Consider the following 20,578-nt stretch of genomic DNA (forward strand, 5'->3'; position numbering starts at 1 on the left):
TTATTGATCACCGTGTTCAGTCAGACTGGAATCTGGAAGTGAATTTGTTCTGGTTTCCTCTGTGAATGCTGGGGAAACATAAATTATAGGACCAGGCCTCAAAAGGATGGCATATTTACTTACCATCTAAACAACAACAAAAGAAAAACCCAGAGTAGGGCAGAACCGCCTTCACAAAGCAGCCTGGGCAAATTCCCATGATGTCAGACCATTAGAGAGTTTCCAGGGGCAACAACCCCATCACTGTCCCTGCCACGGAACAGCGTCAAAAGTTCAGAAGAATGCAAAGTCTCCGAGTGGGGGTGTGGACAGGAGGGTCCAAAACTAAAAACTGCTAGACCTTTCTCCACTCTTCGAGGTTAGCGCTCAGCAAGTTTAAGAGTAAAGACGTTTCTGAGGTCTGTGTTACTAGGAACACTAACAATTTGGCCTTTGCTGCCAGCTCTGTAAAAGGAATGGACTGCTAACTCCTCCTATTTTGTTTTCTCTGAGTTAAAAAAAAAAAAAAAAAATGACCAAAATGAAGTCTTAAAGCTAATGACAGGAATGTCAGAAAAGCTGACCATTTTTACAGGCTCATGCAATGAGCATAACTTCCAACATCCATTTAAATGAGCACACAGGCTTAGTTTGGGAGCTAAAAGGACCTACTGTCCGCCAGCTGCATTATAGTACCTTTTGAAGTCTGTCTCATTATTCCTTTTTGGTTCTTTCGGAAGTTCTGCCAGAAATACTTATTCTTCTTCTTCCAATCTCCTTTCCCTTTAAAACGAGAAAAATGGAAGAAAAGGCACAAGTAATAAATTCATTGATAGCAGAAGTAGCCTCTTCCTTATCATTTCAAAGCTTGAAAGAATTCTCTGATTTAAAAAAAAAAAAAGTTTTTCTCTTTCAGTTTGTGAATGACTGGGAAATGCCTATAAAGTTGTTTAAAAGAAATGCAAATTTCTTAGTAGCAAGAAATGGCACAGTAGGGTTAAGATGAGAAATAAAGAAACATCAAAAGGCAGGCAAAATGTGCATTCTTGTACCCGCTTTGATGTTTGTTTAACTAGTCTGCCTCATTCGGCCTTGTCTGTGGTTCTTTGGGTCTTAGCCACAATTATTTCCGCTATACCACAAGTAGGACACTTTAAGAAGTTGACTTTATGTTGTTATTCCTGTCGTTGATCTACACTTGTTTAATTTCTGTTACTTCAGATTGAATGAAAAGAACAGAACAGAATAGTTGGTAGTCCTGTGACCCACAGGTCACTCTAGCTGGTTCTAGGGGATTCCGAGGGGTTGGGGGAGGAGGCAGGCAGGCCACAGAATGACCCACACTGTTTCTCTACGGTGTGGCATTTGTCTGGGTCTAGCTAGGGCATGGGTGGGGCAAGATTCCCACCTCTCTGGCATGCAGGCCACTTGGCAACCTATCTACCGATTAGCCAGGGCACAGTGACAAGAAAAACACATTGCAATCCTGCTGTGACACCTCCCAGCTGGTCTCCCTCTAACTTCCCATCCTTCCTAGACTATTTTGGACGGCTTATGAGTGAAAACAAATTCCTTGCCACAGATAGACATTTTTAATACTTGGTAGGGTCCTGATCATCAATCCTATGGAGCACCTTTTAAAAGTAAAGGGAAGCCGGCACCGCAGTGCACACCTGTAATCCCAGCAACCTGGGAGGCTGAGGCAGGAGGATCGCAAGTTCAAGACCAGCCTCAACAACTAAATGAGGCCCTAAGTAACTTAGCAAGTTTTGACCCTGTCTCAAAATAAAAATTAACAAGGGCTGGGGATGAAACTCAGTGGTTAAGTACCCCTGGGTTCAATCCTTGGTGTGTGTGTGTGTGTGTGTGTGTGTGTGTATGTTAAAAAAAAACCAAAAAACTGAAGGGAATAAAAGAATGGGTAGAGCAGTCCTATATTCTTTAAAAACAGTGATATCTGCCATTGTGCTGATGTGGCACACTCAGGAGCAGCAGCTTCGTCACTGTTTGGTGGCTGTCTGGTTGCTCCATGGCCACTGGAAAAAGGACAAAGTGGTGGGTTTCAGTCTAGACTGGTGGTTCCCAGCAAAGCAATGCTTGGAACAGACGTGTGGGAAACCCATCCCTGGTGCTCCCAGGCTGGCAAGGGTGTCATTTGTCAAGACGGGGTGCCCTCATTTAAGTTCTGACAACCCCAGAGCCATGGGAATAAAGCCAGAGCCCTCCAGCCAAGACGGCCTCTGCTCTCAGATCTTAAAGGCAAGTTTAAGGGCCTCTGCTGCCCTTGGGTGCCACACTGAAGCAAGTGGCAGCAACGAAGGGTTAAAAGCAGAGTGACTGTCACTTATTCAAACCTTTCTCAGGCAACTAGAGAATATAATGCATTTCTTTGAGCTATATTCCCCACTTCTCCCATTGTTATGTTTCTGAAATAGAGATACAGCTCCAAAAAATATATATCGTATTTATTCAGCACTTGCTATATCCAGGCACTTTGCTGTCTAATGAGCATACCTCATTTAAGACTCGCTTATAAGATGTGCCATATTATCATTCTCATTGAGGAAAAAACCAAGGCCTGGGGTCGGGGGGAACGTCCCAAGACTGAGTTGACAGAGTTGTGACTCAAGTCCAGCAGCACAATTTGAGCACTTAGGTCACTACTACCCACCCACCCTCCAGCCCTGACTAAATCAAGACTGGGTTTTATAATCTAGAATATATAAAATGTATAATGCCTTAAGTGCATACTTCTGGGTCCAAAGATTTCAAATTGAAGAATTTACCCTAATGACACTATCAAGGGTAGAGAGTCAAGGAATTTTATAGCAGCATCATTTGTCCATGACAGAGAAAAAAGAAAAAACAAACTTAAATGTCCAGCAAAGAAAAGAATGGTTATTTAACTATGGCACTTCCAATACAATGCAGACTTACAACTTTCACTGTAAAGAATATTCCATCATGGGGGGAAATGCTCATAACTTTCAATTTTTCAAAATTATAAAGCAGTATCAGAATATGATCCTACTTGTTAAAGAAAAACCCTACTCAATGGAAAACAGAGAGAGAGAGAGAGAAGAGAGAGAAAAAAGAGAGAGAAAGAGAGAGAGAGAGAGAAGAGAGAGAGAGAGAGAGAGAGAAGTTGTGTATCAAAATCTTAATAATATTTCTGGATAGAAGGATTCTTTCTGGTTTCTGTAGTTTCATGTCTTCATTTTCTATAAAAATAGTTAGATAGTTAAACCAAGAAAAGTGGTACTGACCTACAGAGCCGTCTTCTGAGTTTGATTTATGAAGAGGGTGCCTAAAATAGAAAGACAGATCAGGTTACCAGGGAGCACTGCTTTCAGGAGTGAACTACAGACCCTCCTAAGCTAGTGTGACCCAGCATCCATACCACCTCAGAGCCAGGAACATTTGCTACGGTCTAAATATGAGATGTCCCCCAAAAGCTCACATGTGAGACAATGCAAGAAGGTTTTGAGGTGAAATGACTGGGCTCTGAGAGTATTAACCCCATCAGTGAAAGAATCCCCTGAGAGGGATTAACTGGGTAGTAACCGAAGGCAGGGAGCGTGTGGCTGGAGGAGGTGGGCTCTGGGGGTCTACCTGTGGGTATGTATTTTGTATATGGTAAGTGGAGTCTCTCTCTCTGCTTCTTGGTGGCCACATCCCCAGCTGCTTTCCTCTGCCACACTCCCACCATGGTGTTCTGCCTCACCTTGAGGCCCGAAGATGGAGTCTTCTGTGGACTGAGACCTCTGACACTGTGAACGCCCAAGTAAACCTTTCCTTCTCTAACTGTTCTCCTCAGGTCTTTGGATCACAGCAGTTGAAAAGCTGACTAAAACCACATTCTTATGTGATCTTTACCACCAGACTCTCCCACCCATCTGCCGACTTCCTAGGAACAGACTCAGGTACCATGTGCCGACATTTATTAAAGACTCGCTTTAGAACGAGACCTACAGTAAATGAAGAGGACAGACTCCATCAGGGGATCACGGAAGCATCTTCCACTATGGTGAACTATTAACTCCAAGTCACGTCACTGCCACTGGGACGTCTCTTGGGTACGTGGAAAACAAAAATTGCATAATCATGAAAATTATCAACTCGGCACCATATGGGTCGCCTGGTGCAGCAGGTGAGTCACGCTGAAGGAAAGCTATGGGGTTGGGTGGAAGGAGGGTAAGGATATCATCAGCAGGAGATCGATGCCAGACAGAGGAGGCAGCCAGTGTGGAGCTACTCCAGTTGGTGGCTGCCAACTGGCAACTGCAATATCCATCTTGCCAGATCTTCCAAGTTCAAAGGCAAGCCAGAAACCTGCATTTTTAGATGAGAGTGCCACGTTTTTAAGTGATAGCAAATAACTCAATGTTTCTAGAAATGGGTCCAATTAAGCAACACATGTCTGGGCACCAGATTTGGCCCCATGCAATATCCTAGGGCCTGACTGCCAGTTTGTGACAGCTGATGTGGGTGAACCCAAATGACCCGAAAAGTACACACAGCCTAACACCAGTCGAGTAAGCATTTCTCTAGAAAATACTTAAATACCAATTTCAACAGAAAGGCAGGAAAGCAAAGAAAGTTAAGACTGGTCGTCTCAAAAAGGGAAGAGCAGAGACTGGAGCAAAGTCTTTCACTGGGTGAGTCCCAAGCCCCAAGGGCAAGTTCATAGTCCGTGGGCTTGATGACAAGGAAATTTTGAAAGAAAGAAAGAACCTGTGATTGAGCAGAAGCTGAGCACTCAAGACACTCACACCCAAATCTGCACTGCAAGTTCACTGCCAGAAAGGAACGTGAAGTGGTTTCTGATGAAACAGTGTAGCTAGAATCCAAATGTTTGGGAAGATAGGTCTGAAAACCTGTTACACTGAGAAAATCAGAGGAAGAGAAGCAGAACAGGAAATTCACCTCTCCTGGACTTGGCACCACATTTGCAGGCATAAGGAGTATAAGGTGACCAGAGAAGGGGAGACAGGCTCTTCTTGTTCAGGGACACCTATAATGCTCCACCATTTCCAATGCAGTGCACTATGCTGGCTGGTGACTAGGACCTGAGTCTGCAAACATCACCCTGCTCTAAGTTTGCGAGGACAGAAATGTTCTTAACCACCGCAAAAATCTCAAGATGTCTGCGGTGAACTTGATGAGAGGAGAAGCTGAGACAGGGAGAAGCACTTGCAGAGGACAGGAGTAGTTCTGAATTCTAGTTATTTCCCCTTGCTACCATGCTGCCAACACAGAAAATACAACGAAAACCTACTGTCATCAGATTGGGTCAAAATGTAGCTCCTAGAGTCCACTTTCATTCCTTCTATCCTTGCAAAAATGAAAATGCCTTAAACATACTTAACCTTTTAAGAATTGCCATTTCAAATTTTAAAACATTCAGTCAAAATGGATTGAATGATATCATAAGGAAGGTTCATGAGTACATATGAAATGGACACACAAGCTAGGGAGGGGGTGGATGTGAATGAAGATGGACATGAAGGAAGAGAGGAAGGGGAAGTGGGAGGGGGGACAAGCAAGGGAAGGAAGGGGGGGGAGGAGGAGGAGGAGGAGGAGGAGAAGGAGGAGGAGGAGGCGGCGGCCGCATGCTTAGAGGCACAAAGGGCAGCTGAGACTAAGAAGTTAGCCAGTTGGTTGGGAACTAAGGAAAGAAATCATTCAATGAAAAATGTTTAAACTGTTTGGGTTCTTACATTTAAAAAAATAAAACACCTTACTCTAGCATTGTGAACTCAGTCATGGTAGCATGTATCAGTCCACCTACCCCTCTTCAACAGGCCACAATCTATCAGTAAGTTTAATGACCACTTAAAGCAAAGGATGCCCCACATCTATATTTGTGCTTAATCTGAGGACTAGAAAAGTACTGACCTAATTGCTCAGGACAAAGTATATCAAATTCCCCAGAACTGGATGGAACTAACTATGTAATATATTAGAAATATGTACTACAAACTTCTACTTTTTTTTGACAGAAACATTTTCGTGGGAAAGTGGTCTACAGAAGCATTACTTTCCTTAAGGCCTTCACTGATTTAGAATAATAAATCCTATCAAGTTGTCAGAAACTTTCCCATTCACTTAATGTAAATCCCAATTTGACAGGAAATTATGGTCTCCAGAAGTTAAGGAAGTGACCCTGGAAGGCTGGGGATTGTGGCTCAGTGGTAGAACACTTGCCTAGCATGCATGAGGTCCTGGACTTGATCCCCAGCACAAAAGAAAAGGAAAGAAAGAAAAATAAATAAAAGAGAGACAAAACAAACCAAAACAAAACCCTGAGGATGTGACCCATGGTCCCATAGTTACTTGGCAGTCACCAGGGATTGGGTCAAGGAAACATAATGCAGCACTATTGCGTTCCTCTCCTTCTTTGGATAATATGTATTTAAAATCATCTCAATTCTTTGCTTAAAAAATTCAAATGCTGGGCTGGGGTTGTAGCTCAGTAGTAGAGCACTTGTCTGGCACATGTGAGGCCCTGGGTTCGATCCTCCACACCACATAAAAATGAATAAATCAAATAAGATGTGTGTCCATCTACAATTTAAAAAATATTTTTTTAAAAATTCAAATGCTCATCCCTATTTTTCCAACCCATTTTTCACTCTTTCTGCCAGATACCATAAAACTCTTAAAACTTACATTGCAAAAAGCTCTCAAAATACTACATAGCTATAACAAAACATAATAGTATTTTTCTCTCTAGAACACTGACTTACAATGTTTTCATTATTTTTATTTACTTTCTTCAAATTATCATGAATTTTGAATAATTTTTATCTTCAGTTTTGGTCTTGTCTACAGCGCTTGCGTTTCCCAAGATGACCAGTAGATGGCACTGTAGGGTCTCTTTTGATCTTGCAGGGGTTAGTGGAATTTTGTTTTTAACATTTCACAACTTCGACAACCTACATCCCCGTCAAAGAATAACAAGCTAATGTTTTGTAAATATGAGGCTCCTCAACTCATCCATTTGCAAAGGAGGAGAATGACACTATGAATTTTGACACGATGAATTCTAACTGTAAACAGAAGCTGGCAGAGAGGGATCCAAAGTGCCATCTCCTTTTTCCTTGACACTGATTATAAAATTCATCCAGCAGGAGCCAAAATCAATGATGTAACCAAATTTCAAACTTGGATGTTGGCAGGTGAAAGAAGTCATTTGCTGATTCCCTGGTGGAAGAAATTAATGCTCAGAAATCAGCTCCAAAGAGGCCTCCTTCCTGGCACTATCTTTATTCCAGTCAGACACTGGGTCTAAGAATGGCAGGTGCTGGAGGCCAGTTTATGGGCCCTTTGGATCCATCACTTTCCTTGTTAATGGAGTAAAAAGGATGAGAACTTCAGTAGGGTTTCCATAACCAGGAAACAATAATTAACATTCTGTTGCACGTTGAAAACCTATTTAAGTATTTGACAATCATTAAGTATTGCATTTAAAGTCTCAGAACTGAGCCTTAGCAAATCCCTTCTCACCAATAACTACTATTAGAACCCCAAACTGCTGAAGTGTGAACATTTTACCTCAAGATCTCTCAATTACTTGAGCTGTTTCTAAAGGCAAAATTCACTTAAGAAAAATAATTAGTTAAGGAATTGTTAATTAGATTTAAAAAATCAATTGAAGGGTGCTTCCTCAGAATTTGACTAAGGTCTTTCATCCCATCTGTTATGGTTTGGATTGAGGCATCCTCCACAAAGCTCACGTGACAATGCAGGAATGTTCAGGGGTGAAATGATTAGATTATGAGAGCTGCAATGTCATTGGTGGATTAATCCATTTGATGGATTAATAATTAGACTGGATTACTGGGTGATCACTATAGGCAGGTGGGGTGTGGCTGGAGGAAATAGGTTACTGGGGGTGTGCCTTTGGGGATTCTATATCTTGTCCCTGACTCCTCTCTCTCTCTCCTTCCTGGCCACCATAAGTGAAGCAACGTTCCTCCACCACACCTTTCCGCCATGATGTTCTACTCACATCCGGCCCAGAGCAATGGAGTCTGCTGACCATGAAACAGTGAGCCCAGGAGAAAATATTTTCTTCTCTAAGTTGTTCTCGTCAGGGATTTTAGACACAGTGATGAAGAGCAGATTAATACATTACTTCGATCTTTGATAATTTCTTTGTCAAATTACTTTGTTCAGTCATTTTCATTATTTCCAATAAATATTAATTCACCTCTCAGTGTGACTTGGGCATCCTCTGGGGCACTGGGAATGTAGCAGTAAACAAGACAGGTAAGAATGGTGCCCTGGAGCTGGATGAGAGGGAGACAGGAGGGGGACAGCAGAGTCAAGGAGTGGGGAGCTCTGGAGTGGAATGGACAGAGAAGGCCTCTCAGAAGAGGTGGCTGAGATGGTGTGACCTGGGGAAGGCAGGTAGGTATCTTCAGGTGAGGAAACCAACAGGTCTGCTCTGGACACATGGCGTGGGGTTGCTTAGCAAACCTCCCTATAGAGATATGAAAGGAAGGGTGGGCTGCAAGAGCCTAGAGCCTCAGCAAGAATCTGGAAGCCACTTGCATATTTAAAGTGAAGAAGCCAACTGAAGAAAAGTATCATGGAAACTGAGCCCTGAGGCAGTCCAACTTTTAGGGGTCTGAAAGAGAAGGTGAGGCCGGGTAACAAGACTGGTCCACAGAGAAAAGGAACACCAGGAAGTGTGCTTTCCCCTTTCCTGGTGGAATAATAATCAACTTGATTTTACAAAAGTTGTATTGCTGTCCTAAACTCACCATGCAGGTTACATTCAGGTTGCTATTCTCTGTTATTCTCTTTTCTACAGATTCTGTTGCTTTACAGCAGATATCCTCATAAAACCACAGGGAGGAACAATCACAAGTCAAAATGAAATTCTTTACACTTGTATGAAATGTCATCTCCAAACTCAATGCTCTTATGGATCCTCCAACAACAGAACAGGTTTATCACTGAATGATGGCCTATCTGGGGTCACAGAATTGGGTGGGGGCACAGCGGCCCTCTCTCTCTTCCTTGCCATGCTGTTTGTCACTCACACAGATCTCACACTGCACGCCCTCACGTGCACCCCTCTTCCAATTTCAGGGATGAATTGAAAGGACACACGTACATACAGGCCCTGCTCTGGTGTCAATTGCTAGATGGATGCTCAGAAGAACTCATGATGATAAAACATTTCCAACACCAAACCTGAACATGTCTGTGGATTGATTATAACTAAGCACTTCAAGAACACTTTCCAGGACTGGTTGTTCTGCTGCTGCATGAACCTCTGGTCTTCCTGTGGAAGAAAAGGAGGCCGAAACAAAAACGAAAACAAAACAAAAAGAGAGAAACGTGGCTCACGTTTATTTTTCTTCTTGTGTCTATTTATATACAAATAGTCTAAGGTGCATCCAGGCAAAGACAGACAACTCTATCTCGTTTTCCCACATGGAGCCTGGCACACCAGAGAGTGTAATGAATGCCCAAGTGTAAAGATATTTCAAAAATAGACTTCACATTCGGGCTTTGATAGGCTATTCAGAAACTTCACTATAACCAAAACAAAATAAATAAATAAATAAGAAAAGCAGTTACAAGCTAATTTCTAAGCAAGGAACATATGTTACATTAGGAAAACTTAAACGTAAAGGGATTTTTATGATTCCATAGTCCTGAGTCTCAGGAAATTATCTTCTCCATTAGTTTATTTCCTGCTGAATTCTGAATCAGGGCTCTTGCTATGTCTGGCTCTTCCTGTGTCACCCCCCCTGCCAAGGCAGCCCCAAAGCCAGTAGCCTCTTCCTCAAGACGTGGAGGACATTCTCTGTGCTATCGAATTATGCATGGACAAGAGGAGGTGCAAGAAAGTAAAAAGGCTGAGGGAACTATAAGAAGTTAATATTTTTTTTGTGTTCTATGTAAGTATAATTATGTACATTCATATTTTGCTTAGAGATAATTTTAAATAAAATAATTCCTTAATTCGATATTATCCTTGGAGTATTAAAGACACCTTCATCATATGATCTTATCTCTTCTACTTAGTAGAAATAAATATGGAATGAAATTCAGTTAATGCTTTTCTACCATCTGCCATAAAAATTCAAAGGTCACCTTTTCCTTAGCTGTAGGGCTAGGATGCAGGTGAGGTGACAGAGATATGAGGTCCCAGGCCATAAGGAGATGTCATTTGAGGGTTGAGTGGTTACAAGAACAAGTGTCTCTTTCAATTCTGTGCCCTAAGCGCCTCTCTTGCTTTACCCCAAATCTGGCCCCGCATGGCCAACAGAAGTTGGATTTCATGTCCGTGACATAACTCAGTTTGCAAATTCACTGGCTGAGAATGAAAGTAATTCTAGTGCCAAATCTGGCGTATTGTGAGAACACCATGAATATTTAGTATCAATGAAACACTGGTGACATTTTGTCAACCCGGTCAAAGCACTTTCAGGATATCCAGGCTTTTTCTTTCATTTCACGCTCTAGTCCCAGTCTGTGCATTCTGGCTTTTTCTTACAAGTTCGCCTTCATACAAGATCAAGGCAGGAGTCTGCAGTACCAAACCCAAGGCCATAGCCCTGCCCAGTCCAACCAAGAGCCCATACACCATGGAGTCAAGCAGACCTGGGGAAAAGGCCAGTACTGCCACATCAAGCCTTGGGGCTCTGGGTGGGAAGGAGTGATGACGAAACAGGACCTTCTTCCTGGACTGTGCGAGCCCAACAGTTCCTGGTCCTTGGTAAACACCACGTCCATTCTTAGCCTTCCCCACAGACCCCTCATTCCTCCAAGCGATCCCACCACACATCTCCTATTCTACACTCTAACCACTTCTAAACCACTGAGGTTTCACCTTTCAAATTTTAACATTAACTTCTCTCAAATAATTAGAATGGCTGTAGTGATTTCCCTCCCTCAAAGTTTTTAACAACAATTCATGCTTTACATAGCATTACAAAACAAACAAAAACATAAACACAATGGCTGACCAAGACATCAAAAACTCTTTATCCAATCTATTTTCAGCATATTATTATTTCCATTTGTTTCTATCCTACTGTCTTCCTTAAGTAGTATTTAGTTTAATACAGCACAGTATATTTAGTTTAGCCAAGTAAATGCTAATTTTTTTGTTGATGCTGGGTATTTTTTCAATATGGACACTTGGCCAGGGAATGGCTTGGGTTCATTAATTACGTAACATTAACTATCCAAAATAAATGGCAGGTTTCTCAGATTTTGGAAGTGTACCTATCATCTCAAAACAATAATATTACCCAATCTTAATTCTGGTTTGTAGATAACTTTTATCACATAGTATAAATTCTTGCATTTGAAGAATACTTAAAGGACATTAAAGAAGTCTGAAATTGTCATGAGTTTTGGCATTTTGAACTTTTTCCATCCTACCCCCATTTAATATCTTTGGTTTAAAATCATCGTTAAAACTACATTGGGTCAACTTACTTTTTACATATAAGATATGTCAAAAGGGCATCTTGCTCAAAAAAAAAAAAAAAAAAAAAAAAGAGGAGAAAGGTACTGCCAATTCAGAAGCATACCTGTGGGGTTAATGACAACCATCTTTGCTCTCCTCACCCCCGCTAATCGTAGTGACGTGGAAGTGCCAGGAACTTAAACATGGTCTTGCCTCTGCAAACCCAACCAGGCTCCTTTTGGTTTGTACTCAGTAGGGATCATGGCAGCAGAGTGGTACCTACATGTGAATAATGTCTCAAATGCTGGCCTAAGTCCTGCCCCTCAGGAAGTGGCACAGCACAAGGTGTGCTCATCATATGGGTTCTGCAGTCCAAATGCCAGTGGTCAAAGCCCTACTCCTTACTGATCAGTAACTGTGAGCAAGTTACTTAGAACCACTGGATCCCAGTTTCCAGCTATGCAAAATAGAGAGAATGTTATATATGACACAGTTTTTCCAGAGGTTTCTCTGAGTTCTGACTTGCACTGTACTCAGAACATCCTTGCACATGCTAAGCACTGAAAATAAGTAAAACAAGGTATGTTCTTATTTCTGGTCTTTTCTTTCAACCAGCTTTACCTAGGAGTCAAGCTCTCCAACTCCTTCTCAAAATGCACTTCAGCTTCTCAGCATGCGAGAGATGGTTCTCTGGCTCCTCACGGGTGGCCAATAAGCCCTCTGAGCCAAAACAGGGCTCCAACCCTGCTGAATCTGAAAATCCCTCACAAAGGTGCTCTGAAAGAGGGCTGTGTCCTTCCATTCACCAGTTGATAACTTGTCCTGAAACTTAATGATGTAGGTTACTGGCAGAAATTGAAGTTTCATGTCTGAGAAGCAGCCAAATGCCATCCCCCCCAGGGGAGGCCGTGGCCTGGTTGTTTCTGGGGCATGGACTCAGGGAGGCCAGGGCTACACAAGTATAAGAAGGCAGAGTGGAATGTGCCTGGGGATGTGGGTTCCCGGTAGGAGAAGCACACAGGGAGAGGCAGTCGGTCATCCTTTGCAGTTTCCTAAGACCTCTCAGGGATCTTCTCTTGTCCATATGGGCCATACATTCCATGTGTAGCCTTGTGAGTCTGAACTGAACCAGAAGTTGATATAAATTTGTGGTATGGATGCCAGCTTTTGATGCCCATTACACTACAGATGGTAACGATGTGTCCCCCCCCACTGAGAAGGTACAAAAGTCTTCCCAACCCCCTCAACTTTAAACTAATCTTCAGCACCCCCATGACATAGTAGAGGGCCCAGAGTATCTTAAGTAAGGCCATAGATACAAGAATCAGTAACTAATCAGTGTCATATAAGAACAAGCAATGATAACTTTTTATTTGCTTGGGAGAGATAATGAACTTCTATGCAGTGGGAACCCTACATGACATGGCCACTCCTTCCAGGAGTTTACCATGCATCAGGTGGACTTTAATGATGTGCTGCAAGGCTAGAACCACAGAGTCAGTTGCCTCCATCTCAATATCCATCTTTCTTTCTGACCAACAGCTCCCTGATTTCATTTGAGGTGGCAGTGTGCCCTGTTAAAACCCTTCCCCAGACTCCCTTGTAGCTAGGAGAGGCCAAGTATGAGGTTCTGGCAGAGAAGAAGTACTAGAACTTTCTAGTGGGGTGTTTCTAAGAAAGTTAGTGCAGGTCTGACTCAGTATATACCTCCTTTGTCCTTTGCTCCTCCCCTTCATTCTACCTGAAATGAGGACATGATACCCAAGTAGTCATCATCTTATCATAAGGAAAGTCACATGCTAAAGATGGTGGAGTGGGAGAGGGGATGATTCCTTGGACAGCGGCACCAGCCTTGGGATCCCTGCCTCTAGTCTCCTTGTTAAATGCTGAAGTTGAGAATCAATTCCATGCAAAAGACCCTGAAAAGAACTAACCCATTATAGTGACGCAGAGACCGAGGCTCTACATGACTTGTCTGGAGTCAAAAAATGGCACAGTAGTCTTCCCCTTCTGTGTGGTTTTGTTTTTCTGAGTTTCAGTTACCCAGGGCCATCTGTAGTCCAAAAATATTATATGGAAAAATCTAGAAATAAACAATTCAGGCTGGGAATGTAACTTGGTGATCAAGTGCTTGCCTAGTATGCTCTAGGCTCTGGATTCAACGCCCAACACCACAAAAACAACCTTTTATTACAGTATATTGGTATGACTAATGTGTTTATTAAGAGTTATTGTGGTTAATCCCTTCATCCTATGTCTAATTTATAAATCAAACTTTATCACAAGTACTTATGTATAAGAAAAATCATAATACATATAGGGTTGAGGACTCAGTGGTTTCAGGCATCCACAGAACATACTGGAATGTATCTCCCCCAGAGAGGAAAAGAGCTACTGTGGATGGAAGTCACAGAGCCAGAGCTTCAACTCAGGTCTTCAGACACCTAACCCAATGTTTTTTCCACTAAAACCTGGGCTCTCTGAAGACAAGGGCCTCACCAGCCAGGTAAAATTGTGAGCCCGAAGCTAAACCACTGCACCTTTTCTCTAATTACTAGTGTAAAAGTGCAATTGCGGTTTGTAGCTTGGCTGCCTGAGTCTGCAGCCCTACGTAAAACTGACTTTTGATCATTCCTCAGCAGACATAGAAATTAAACTACAAAAATATGGAAAGGACCCTGAATTTCTTCTGTTCATTCTGGTTTTAGTGAAGCCAGTAATCGCCAATGCTTTCATTTAACCCTTCCAGGTCAATTTTAGATTTATGTCTTTACATCTTCTTTTCTTATTCTTAATTATTTTTATTATAATGATTAATGCATATTAATTGTATAAAATTATGGGTTTCACTCTGACATTTACATTAGGTTTTCAGACCTTAAGAATCACTAAATTTTTGTCAAAAGCAAAATAAAGACAGGGCATAGCATATTCTTCTCAACACACCAGTTAGTATTTACAAAATGAGAAAAAATGATAAATAACTTCATACGAGCTTATGCAGTGCACTTTTGAAAAACACCTTTAGGCTGGGAGAGCACTTGCCTCATATATGAGAGGCTCTGGGTTCAATCCCCAGCACTGAAAAAAAAAATTGTTTACATTATTTAATGGCTGCTACCGTTATTTCTGGAACAAAATTATTCCTTCCCTCTATTTCCACTTTTAAATGTTTTGCATATGTGTGATAAATATGTGATCCCAAACAGGCTTTCCTGCAAAGAAACATGGCTCAGGACTGAGGCAGGATGGAAGGACAGGAATGCTCCGCATGCCTCTCTGGAAGGTCACTTAGCTATCACTCTGCATGAGGCTGGCACACGGACCCACAATGGTACAGGGGGAAGGTGGGGTCAGGGGTCCCAGCACAGCCTGGGCTAGGGGAGGAAGCTGACTCCTGGCGATCTCATTAAATTTATAGGACCCTACAGGGAAAGCAAGCCTGCAGGGGCTGGCCCTTACCAGGCACGGTGAGAGCAGGAGAGGGGAGAGAAGGAGAGGGGAGGAAAAGAGGCTTCTTTCAATTATCTCCTCCATACGTTTCCATGGCGATGGCTCCGGAAGCTGGTCAGAACTTTCTCAGTGGAAACAAACAGCGGCTCTCATTCACCCTCGCCAGGCCTGCTGGCCACACTGGCCACTTGTGCAGTCTGAGCACAGAGGACCCCAGGGAGGGCCATGGGGGCTGCCCAGCCTTTCTTCTGTCAGCTGCTCTCAGGGACAGCAGGGGAGTCCTGAAGAAGCTGGCTCTGAAGGCCAGAGTTGGAGGTGCTTTGGTATGGAGGGCACTTCCTTGCTGGAAGCACAGTGACCAATCCACCCTCCAGGACACCACTGTGGGAGCAGTCTGCTGCCCTACTTCTCTGGCAGGCAGCAAGAACAATGTGGTGGCCTGACTCTGGGTCCTTTCGATGGCAACCGCTGCCATAACCACTTGAATTTTTCTCCCTGCCTTTGATTGCTGTTTACACACAGCTGATCGGTGTTTAATACATTATAAACGTTATGAACATGGAAACCCAAGCTTCCCTGTCTTCTCAGTTTTAAACCCTCTAACATCTTCTCTCTTACACTCATGCACCCTCCACATCTGGACCCACTCAGCAGCTGGCACCCTTCTCCTTCCCTGTTATAATTCTGCAGGTTGGTCTCACTTCCTCCTGGGACAGCTCTGTATCTCCCTCCTCTTCTGACTCCATGGCTTCATCAGAAGCCAGAACGCCAACATCTGCAGGTCAGCACTTGCTGAAGCTGATCCAGACACCAGGAAGCTCTGTCAGGGTCCCCCGGGTGATAAAATGACCCCTACTGGCATCAGTCAAGAGGCCCCCAAATTCTACTTGTGCTTGAGAAGCAGAGGGCTTGGATCTGACTGATAAGACTCCAGTTTCTGTAGTAATTCAAAAACCCCAGCTGGCTTCCCAAGAATCTCCAGGAAGAGTTTTTAACATCTCCAGGCCTCCACAGCTGGAGAATCCAGTCCATTAGATCTGGGTGGGCCAGGGCATCTGTCTTTGCTAGAACCCACTGGTCAGTTCTGATGTGTAGATAGGCGTGAAGCACTGGCTTAACCCAGTAGACAGGGGAGCACAAACCCTCTCCCTTCCCTCCGCATATCCTGACTCCAGCACCTCCAAAGAAAACTAAGCAATAGCACAGGTGAGACTCACAGACAAGGACACAGGGACACGAGAGGACAAGCAGCCATGCCCCTGCAAGCATTATCCCGACTGTAAGGTTGTTCAGACAAAGCTTCTACACAGAGGCTTGTGGGTCAGGTTTAGCTTTACCCCGGTGATTTCTGCCGTGCAGGAGACACTCGTTAAGGACCTGAGGTTGGAATTTGCCAGTGGATGAAAGAATCTGGAGAGTGGAGGGATGAAGAAAGGCCCGACAAGTTTCAGACCTCCAGGATCTTTCCCATCACGGGCTTCCGGTCTCCTGGAGGCCATCAGCCCAGCTCTTCACACTGACATGGTCTCGTAAGGTACAGAAGGAGCCTCAGTGGGCAACACCTGGGCTGGTCTGCAGTCTCCCATGAGCCAGGCGTGGGCCCCACACCCTTCCCCCAAGCAGCTGTGCTCCAGCTGTGCGCACGCTCGCTCTCTTCTACCTGGAAGTCACCTCCCCTTTGCTCTGCTAAGCACCTCCCACCAGTCATTCCACGTGCTCACTATTTGGGAACCTGTGATGGGTGTGGAGTCTGACAATGTAGCTCAGCTGGATTAAGCTTCCCAGAATTCTCTTCCCTGAATGGTTCCAGGTTGGCATGGGCCACAGGAGATATTTTCTGCTGGATGTGGACATAAGTAGCCATTTCTCTCTATACTTCAAGACCTGTGTGGGCACAAGATCCGCAGCACTCACATTCCTGCTGAGTGTCCTCCTCAGGTTCTCCGAATCCTGGACCCGTCAAGGGGCACCAGCAATTCCTGCAGGTCGCCAGAAACCAGGAAGTTGGAGGCTCCTTTGGGGGTGCTGAAGATGGCATGGGCTTCGAGCAGTTCAGCCTGGCTCCCCCGGGGGGCATGCAGGGTTTGCTCCCTGACTGATGCCCAGGCAACCTGACTGATGCTCAGACACAGCAGGAAAAGCTCACCTGGACTGTGACGAACCCCCACAAAGCCACAAGGTCAAAAACCCTCTAATCAAATCCTCACTGTGTCTTAAGGTTCTGCATCTCTAATAAAACCCTGACTGACAGTGACACCACGTGGTCAACCCCATGCCTGTTCCTGAGCTCCCTGGCCCTCTTTCTGCAGTTTTCTGTCCTGATGGTATTCACATTGCACTGTAACTACCTTTCACGTCTCTGCAGACCGGAAGGGGACAGCTCTCCCTGCCAACCTCATCGCGCCAGGGCCTAGCGCATTTGTCCACATAGCTGAAACTCGATAAATGCTTATTAAATTAAGCCTCATCTCTCTGCAGGGCCTCACTCTTCCTGGAGTTGTGATGGGCTGTGTGATAAGAGGCCTGGGCCCTGCAGATAAACAGACCGGGATATGAAATCCGGCTCTTCCTCACCCTGGCTTTGTGATCTTGGTAAGTCATTTAACCTTTCTGAACCTTGGTTTCCTTAACTGTGTAATATCATCCACGTTATAGACTTGTTAGAAGGATTAAAAAAGACAGGCAGGGAGCACTCAGAACATCCAAGGCAAGTCTTATTCCTGCTTCTGTTGGAATGCTATTTATTTACCTTCCCATCCCACATCTCTGGCCCAGTCTCTGTTCACTTTTTATGCAGAAGAGAGAATAAACATCAGCCACTTCTGTGTATTAAACTTTCCCGGTGGCAGTGCCTGTCCCCAGCAATGGCAGCAAGAGCCTGCACAGCCTGATCTCGGTGCAGGGTGCAGCCCAGCACGTGGCCTCTAGCTGAGGCTGGCCAGCTGGAGGCTCCCTCACCAGACAGAGTGAAGGGCAGCAGGGCTTGTTGTTGGGGACAGCTGAGGTGGCAGACACTGGCACAGCTGCTCCCACCCCCGGCCCCACATCTTGGAATGTTGAGCCCCTCAAATATGCCACGTGATGGAGCACACAGGTGTGCACACAGATATGTGTGTACGAATACTTCAGCACTCTAAGACTACAGGGGCACTGGAAAAATGTCTGTTTGTTTACAACCCCCCCCCCCAACGTTTTATGACATGGAAACTAAGGTCATGTAGGGAAAGGACAAGCTCTGTGTACTCTACCATCCATGAGACTGAGGACAGACCCCAAGACACACCGCCTCTGCCAGGGCAGCTTGGCAGCTTAGGGAGGGGTGGGCAGGGGACAGGTAGGATGGGGGCCAGGCACTGTGTGGGATGTTTCACGACCCTCGGAAAGAGCTGTCACTGGCTTGATGGATTAGGAACCTAAGGCTTAGAGAACTCACACACATTGTTCCTAATCACACAACTAGTAGAGTTCAAATTCAGACTCAGGTCTGTCCAGCCCCAGGGCCTATACCTGCAGCATATGCGGAGTCCAGGCAAAGTTGGTGGGTGTGAGGTATGCTTTGCCTAGGCCAGAAAAATGGGAGACCCCAAGTTAGAGGGGCCCTGGAGACCCCAACTCAGACCATCTCTGTGGAAATGAGGGCACTGGAGCCCGGGGTAACACAACCTAGATGAAGAGTCACTGACAGGCAGCACGCCCAAAACCTGGGTGCTCAGTCAGTAATCTTGCCCTTGTGCCCTTGACCTCTACACACGGCTATCATAAAACTGATTAAAGCAAAAACATACGTAATACATACAGTATACCTGGCTTGTGGTCCGCCTGCTTGTTTTCTAAAATCTAACTTTGCTGTTGTGTCTATAGTTCCTCTGGTAAGTACAAAGAAGCAAAGAACGGTGGCCCCGGCTGTCCCTGCTTCTCTCTCTTAACAGGCTACACGAGCCCACCTCCCTTTCCTGGGAGCAATACAGTGAGCGCACACTGAAGTCCTGACCACCTCAACTGGGGAGAAGCAACTTGGTGACTTCTCCAAAGGCACACCTCCACACGACTTCCGTGTCCCCTACACAGAGGCAAGACCAAGGCCTGGGGCACACAAGGCGATTTCCCCATGGGAAAACACGGGCATCCCCTCCCCACCCCACAGCCCTATCACAAACAGGATGTAGAGACAGGACGTGTTAGGCTCAGCTGGAGGGGACATGGCTTGACCTGGATTTCCCAGCAATCTCACGACCTCATCAGCTCTTCTCACTGGATCTGGTCTAATTCCAAGGTGTGATAATCCCACAGCATGTGAATGTCTGTCATCCACTTCCATAAATGAGCCACAGAGTTGGACCTGGGTCACATAGGAGGAAAATCAATGTGACAGCCAACAGCAGTCCCTGTCCTTGGGGAGTGTCCACAAAAGGATGAAGCCTGAGCCCCTCTCCCTGATGCCAGCTTCTTAAGAAACAATTTACTAAAAGAATAGTAATTTCTTACATATTTCAAAAGGACTTGATATAAAGTTACCAGAAATTAGATTCAAGATTCTATGCTTAATACTGTGTAAATCCACAACAAATTTCCTTTCAAATTTCCTTTCCCTCTATATGAAATATCTGGAATAGGCAAGATTAATTAAAATAAAATGATGATTGCTTAAGGTTTTATAAGCAATAGGATTATCATAGCTAGAGAGCACCTTCCAGAGTTTTGTAGTCATTACCACAACCAATTTGAGGGTAATTCTGTAAATTCAAAAATAACCCTTGCACAGTATGGTGAATGGTAGGGCATATGAATTCTATCTCAATAAAGCTGTTATCAAAAATAAAAGCACTTTCCCACGAAAATTGCAGGTCTAAAAAGTTTCTAAATTTTAAAAAATAACTGTAGTATTTTGTATATGATTCTTGATGTTATCCCTTTATCTGGAGATGGTACGTGGTCCTCCAGGTCTATTTTAAGAGGAAGAAAAGGTCGGGAGATGACTTGAACAAGACTGCAGAATATGGGCAGGTCAGGAACGAGGGACAGTCATTGGAAAGAGATTTGGGGATTTGAGGACGCCATCTGCTCCAGCAAATGATTTTTTCAGGTGGCTTTTTAATGTTAATACTGACAAGCAGAAACCATTTCGTATTACACTGCTATCAGTTAGGGGAGAGAAGGCACATGCTGGGTAAAAGGTAAAGACCAAGGTAGTCCTTCTGCTCAGCAATTCCAGGCCTATGACAATCCATTTCTAACTGTATTTCAAAGAGCCAGGGGCACTCACTGAACTCGATGCAAGTACCAAATGAGCTTGTGGTACTGTGTGGACCCCACAGAAAGTCCTGAGAAGGGGGCAGCAAGCTCTTGGCCTCAGAGCTCAGGCCATGCTGATTCATGTGGGCTCAGAAGAGAACACAAGCAACCAGAGTCACTGATAAGGGTGTGAACTTGGGCCAGACTGGATTGACCAGAAAACCAAGCACTTCCTACATGCCAGATAGCCTACTAAGTGAGATAAGTATTACAAATATTGTGGTTGTGGAATCTGCAGATGAGAGGCCATGGAACTCATCTCGGGGTGGCAAAGCTGGTATGGAAGAGCCTGGGTTCGAGTGCAGAGAGTATGGAACCAGGCAGGGAGCTTCACCCCAAGGCCACAACAGCACTTGGGCTGGACTGAGATGTGTGTCTCCAGCTCTGGGACCCCAGGCAGGTCAATTATTCCCC

General features: G+C 44.5%; 1 protein-coding gene across 2 annotated transcripts in view; it reads right to left on the reverse strand.

Annotated features, from left to right (window-relative positions):
* Nucleotides 1-20,578, reverse strand: part of Sash1 (SAM and SH3 domain containing 1) — a 168,972-nt gene that overhangs the window by 64,010 nt on the left and 84,384 nt on the right. For both annotated transcript variants that reach the window (XM_047557584.1, XM_047557585.1), the window contains 2 exons: nt 3,246-3,286; nt 676-762 (listed from right to left, as the gene is read on the reverse strand). In XM_047557584.1, coding sequence (XP_047413540.1) covers nt 676-762; nt 3,246-3,286 — 128 coding nt within the window. The remainder of the gene's footprint in view (nt 1-675; nt 763-3,245; nt 3,287-20,578) is intronic.

The sequence above is a fragment of the Sciurus carolinensis genome, chromosome 7, assembly GCF_902686445.1.
Source record: "Sciurus carolinensis chromosome 7, mSciCar1.2, whole genome shotgun sequence".
Lineage (NCBI taxonomy): Eukaryota > Metazoa > Chordata > Mammalia > Rodentia > Sciuridae > Sciurus > Sciurus carolinensis.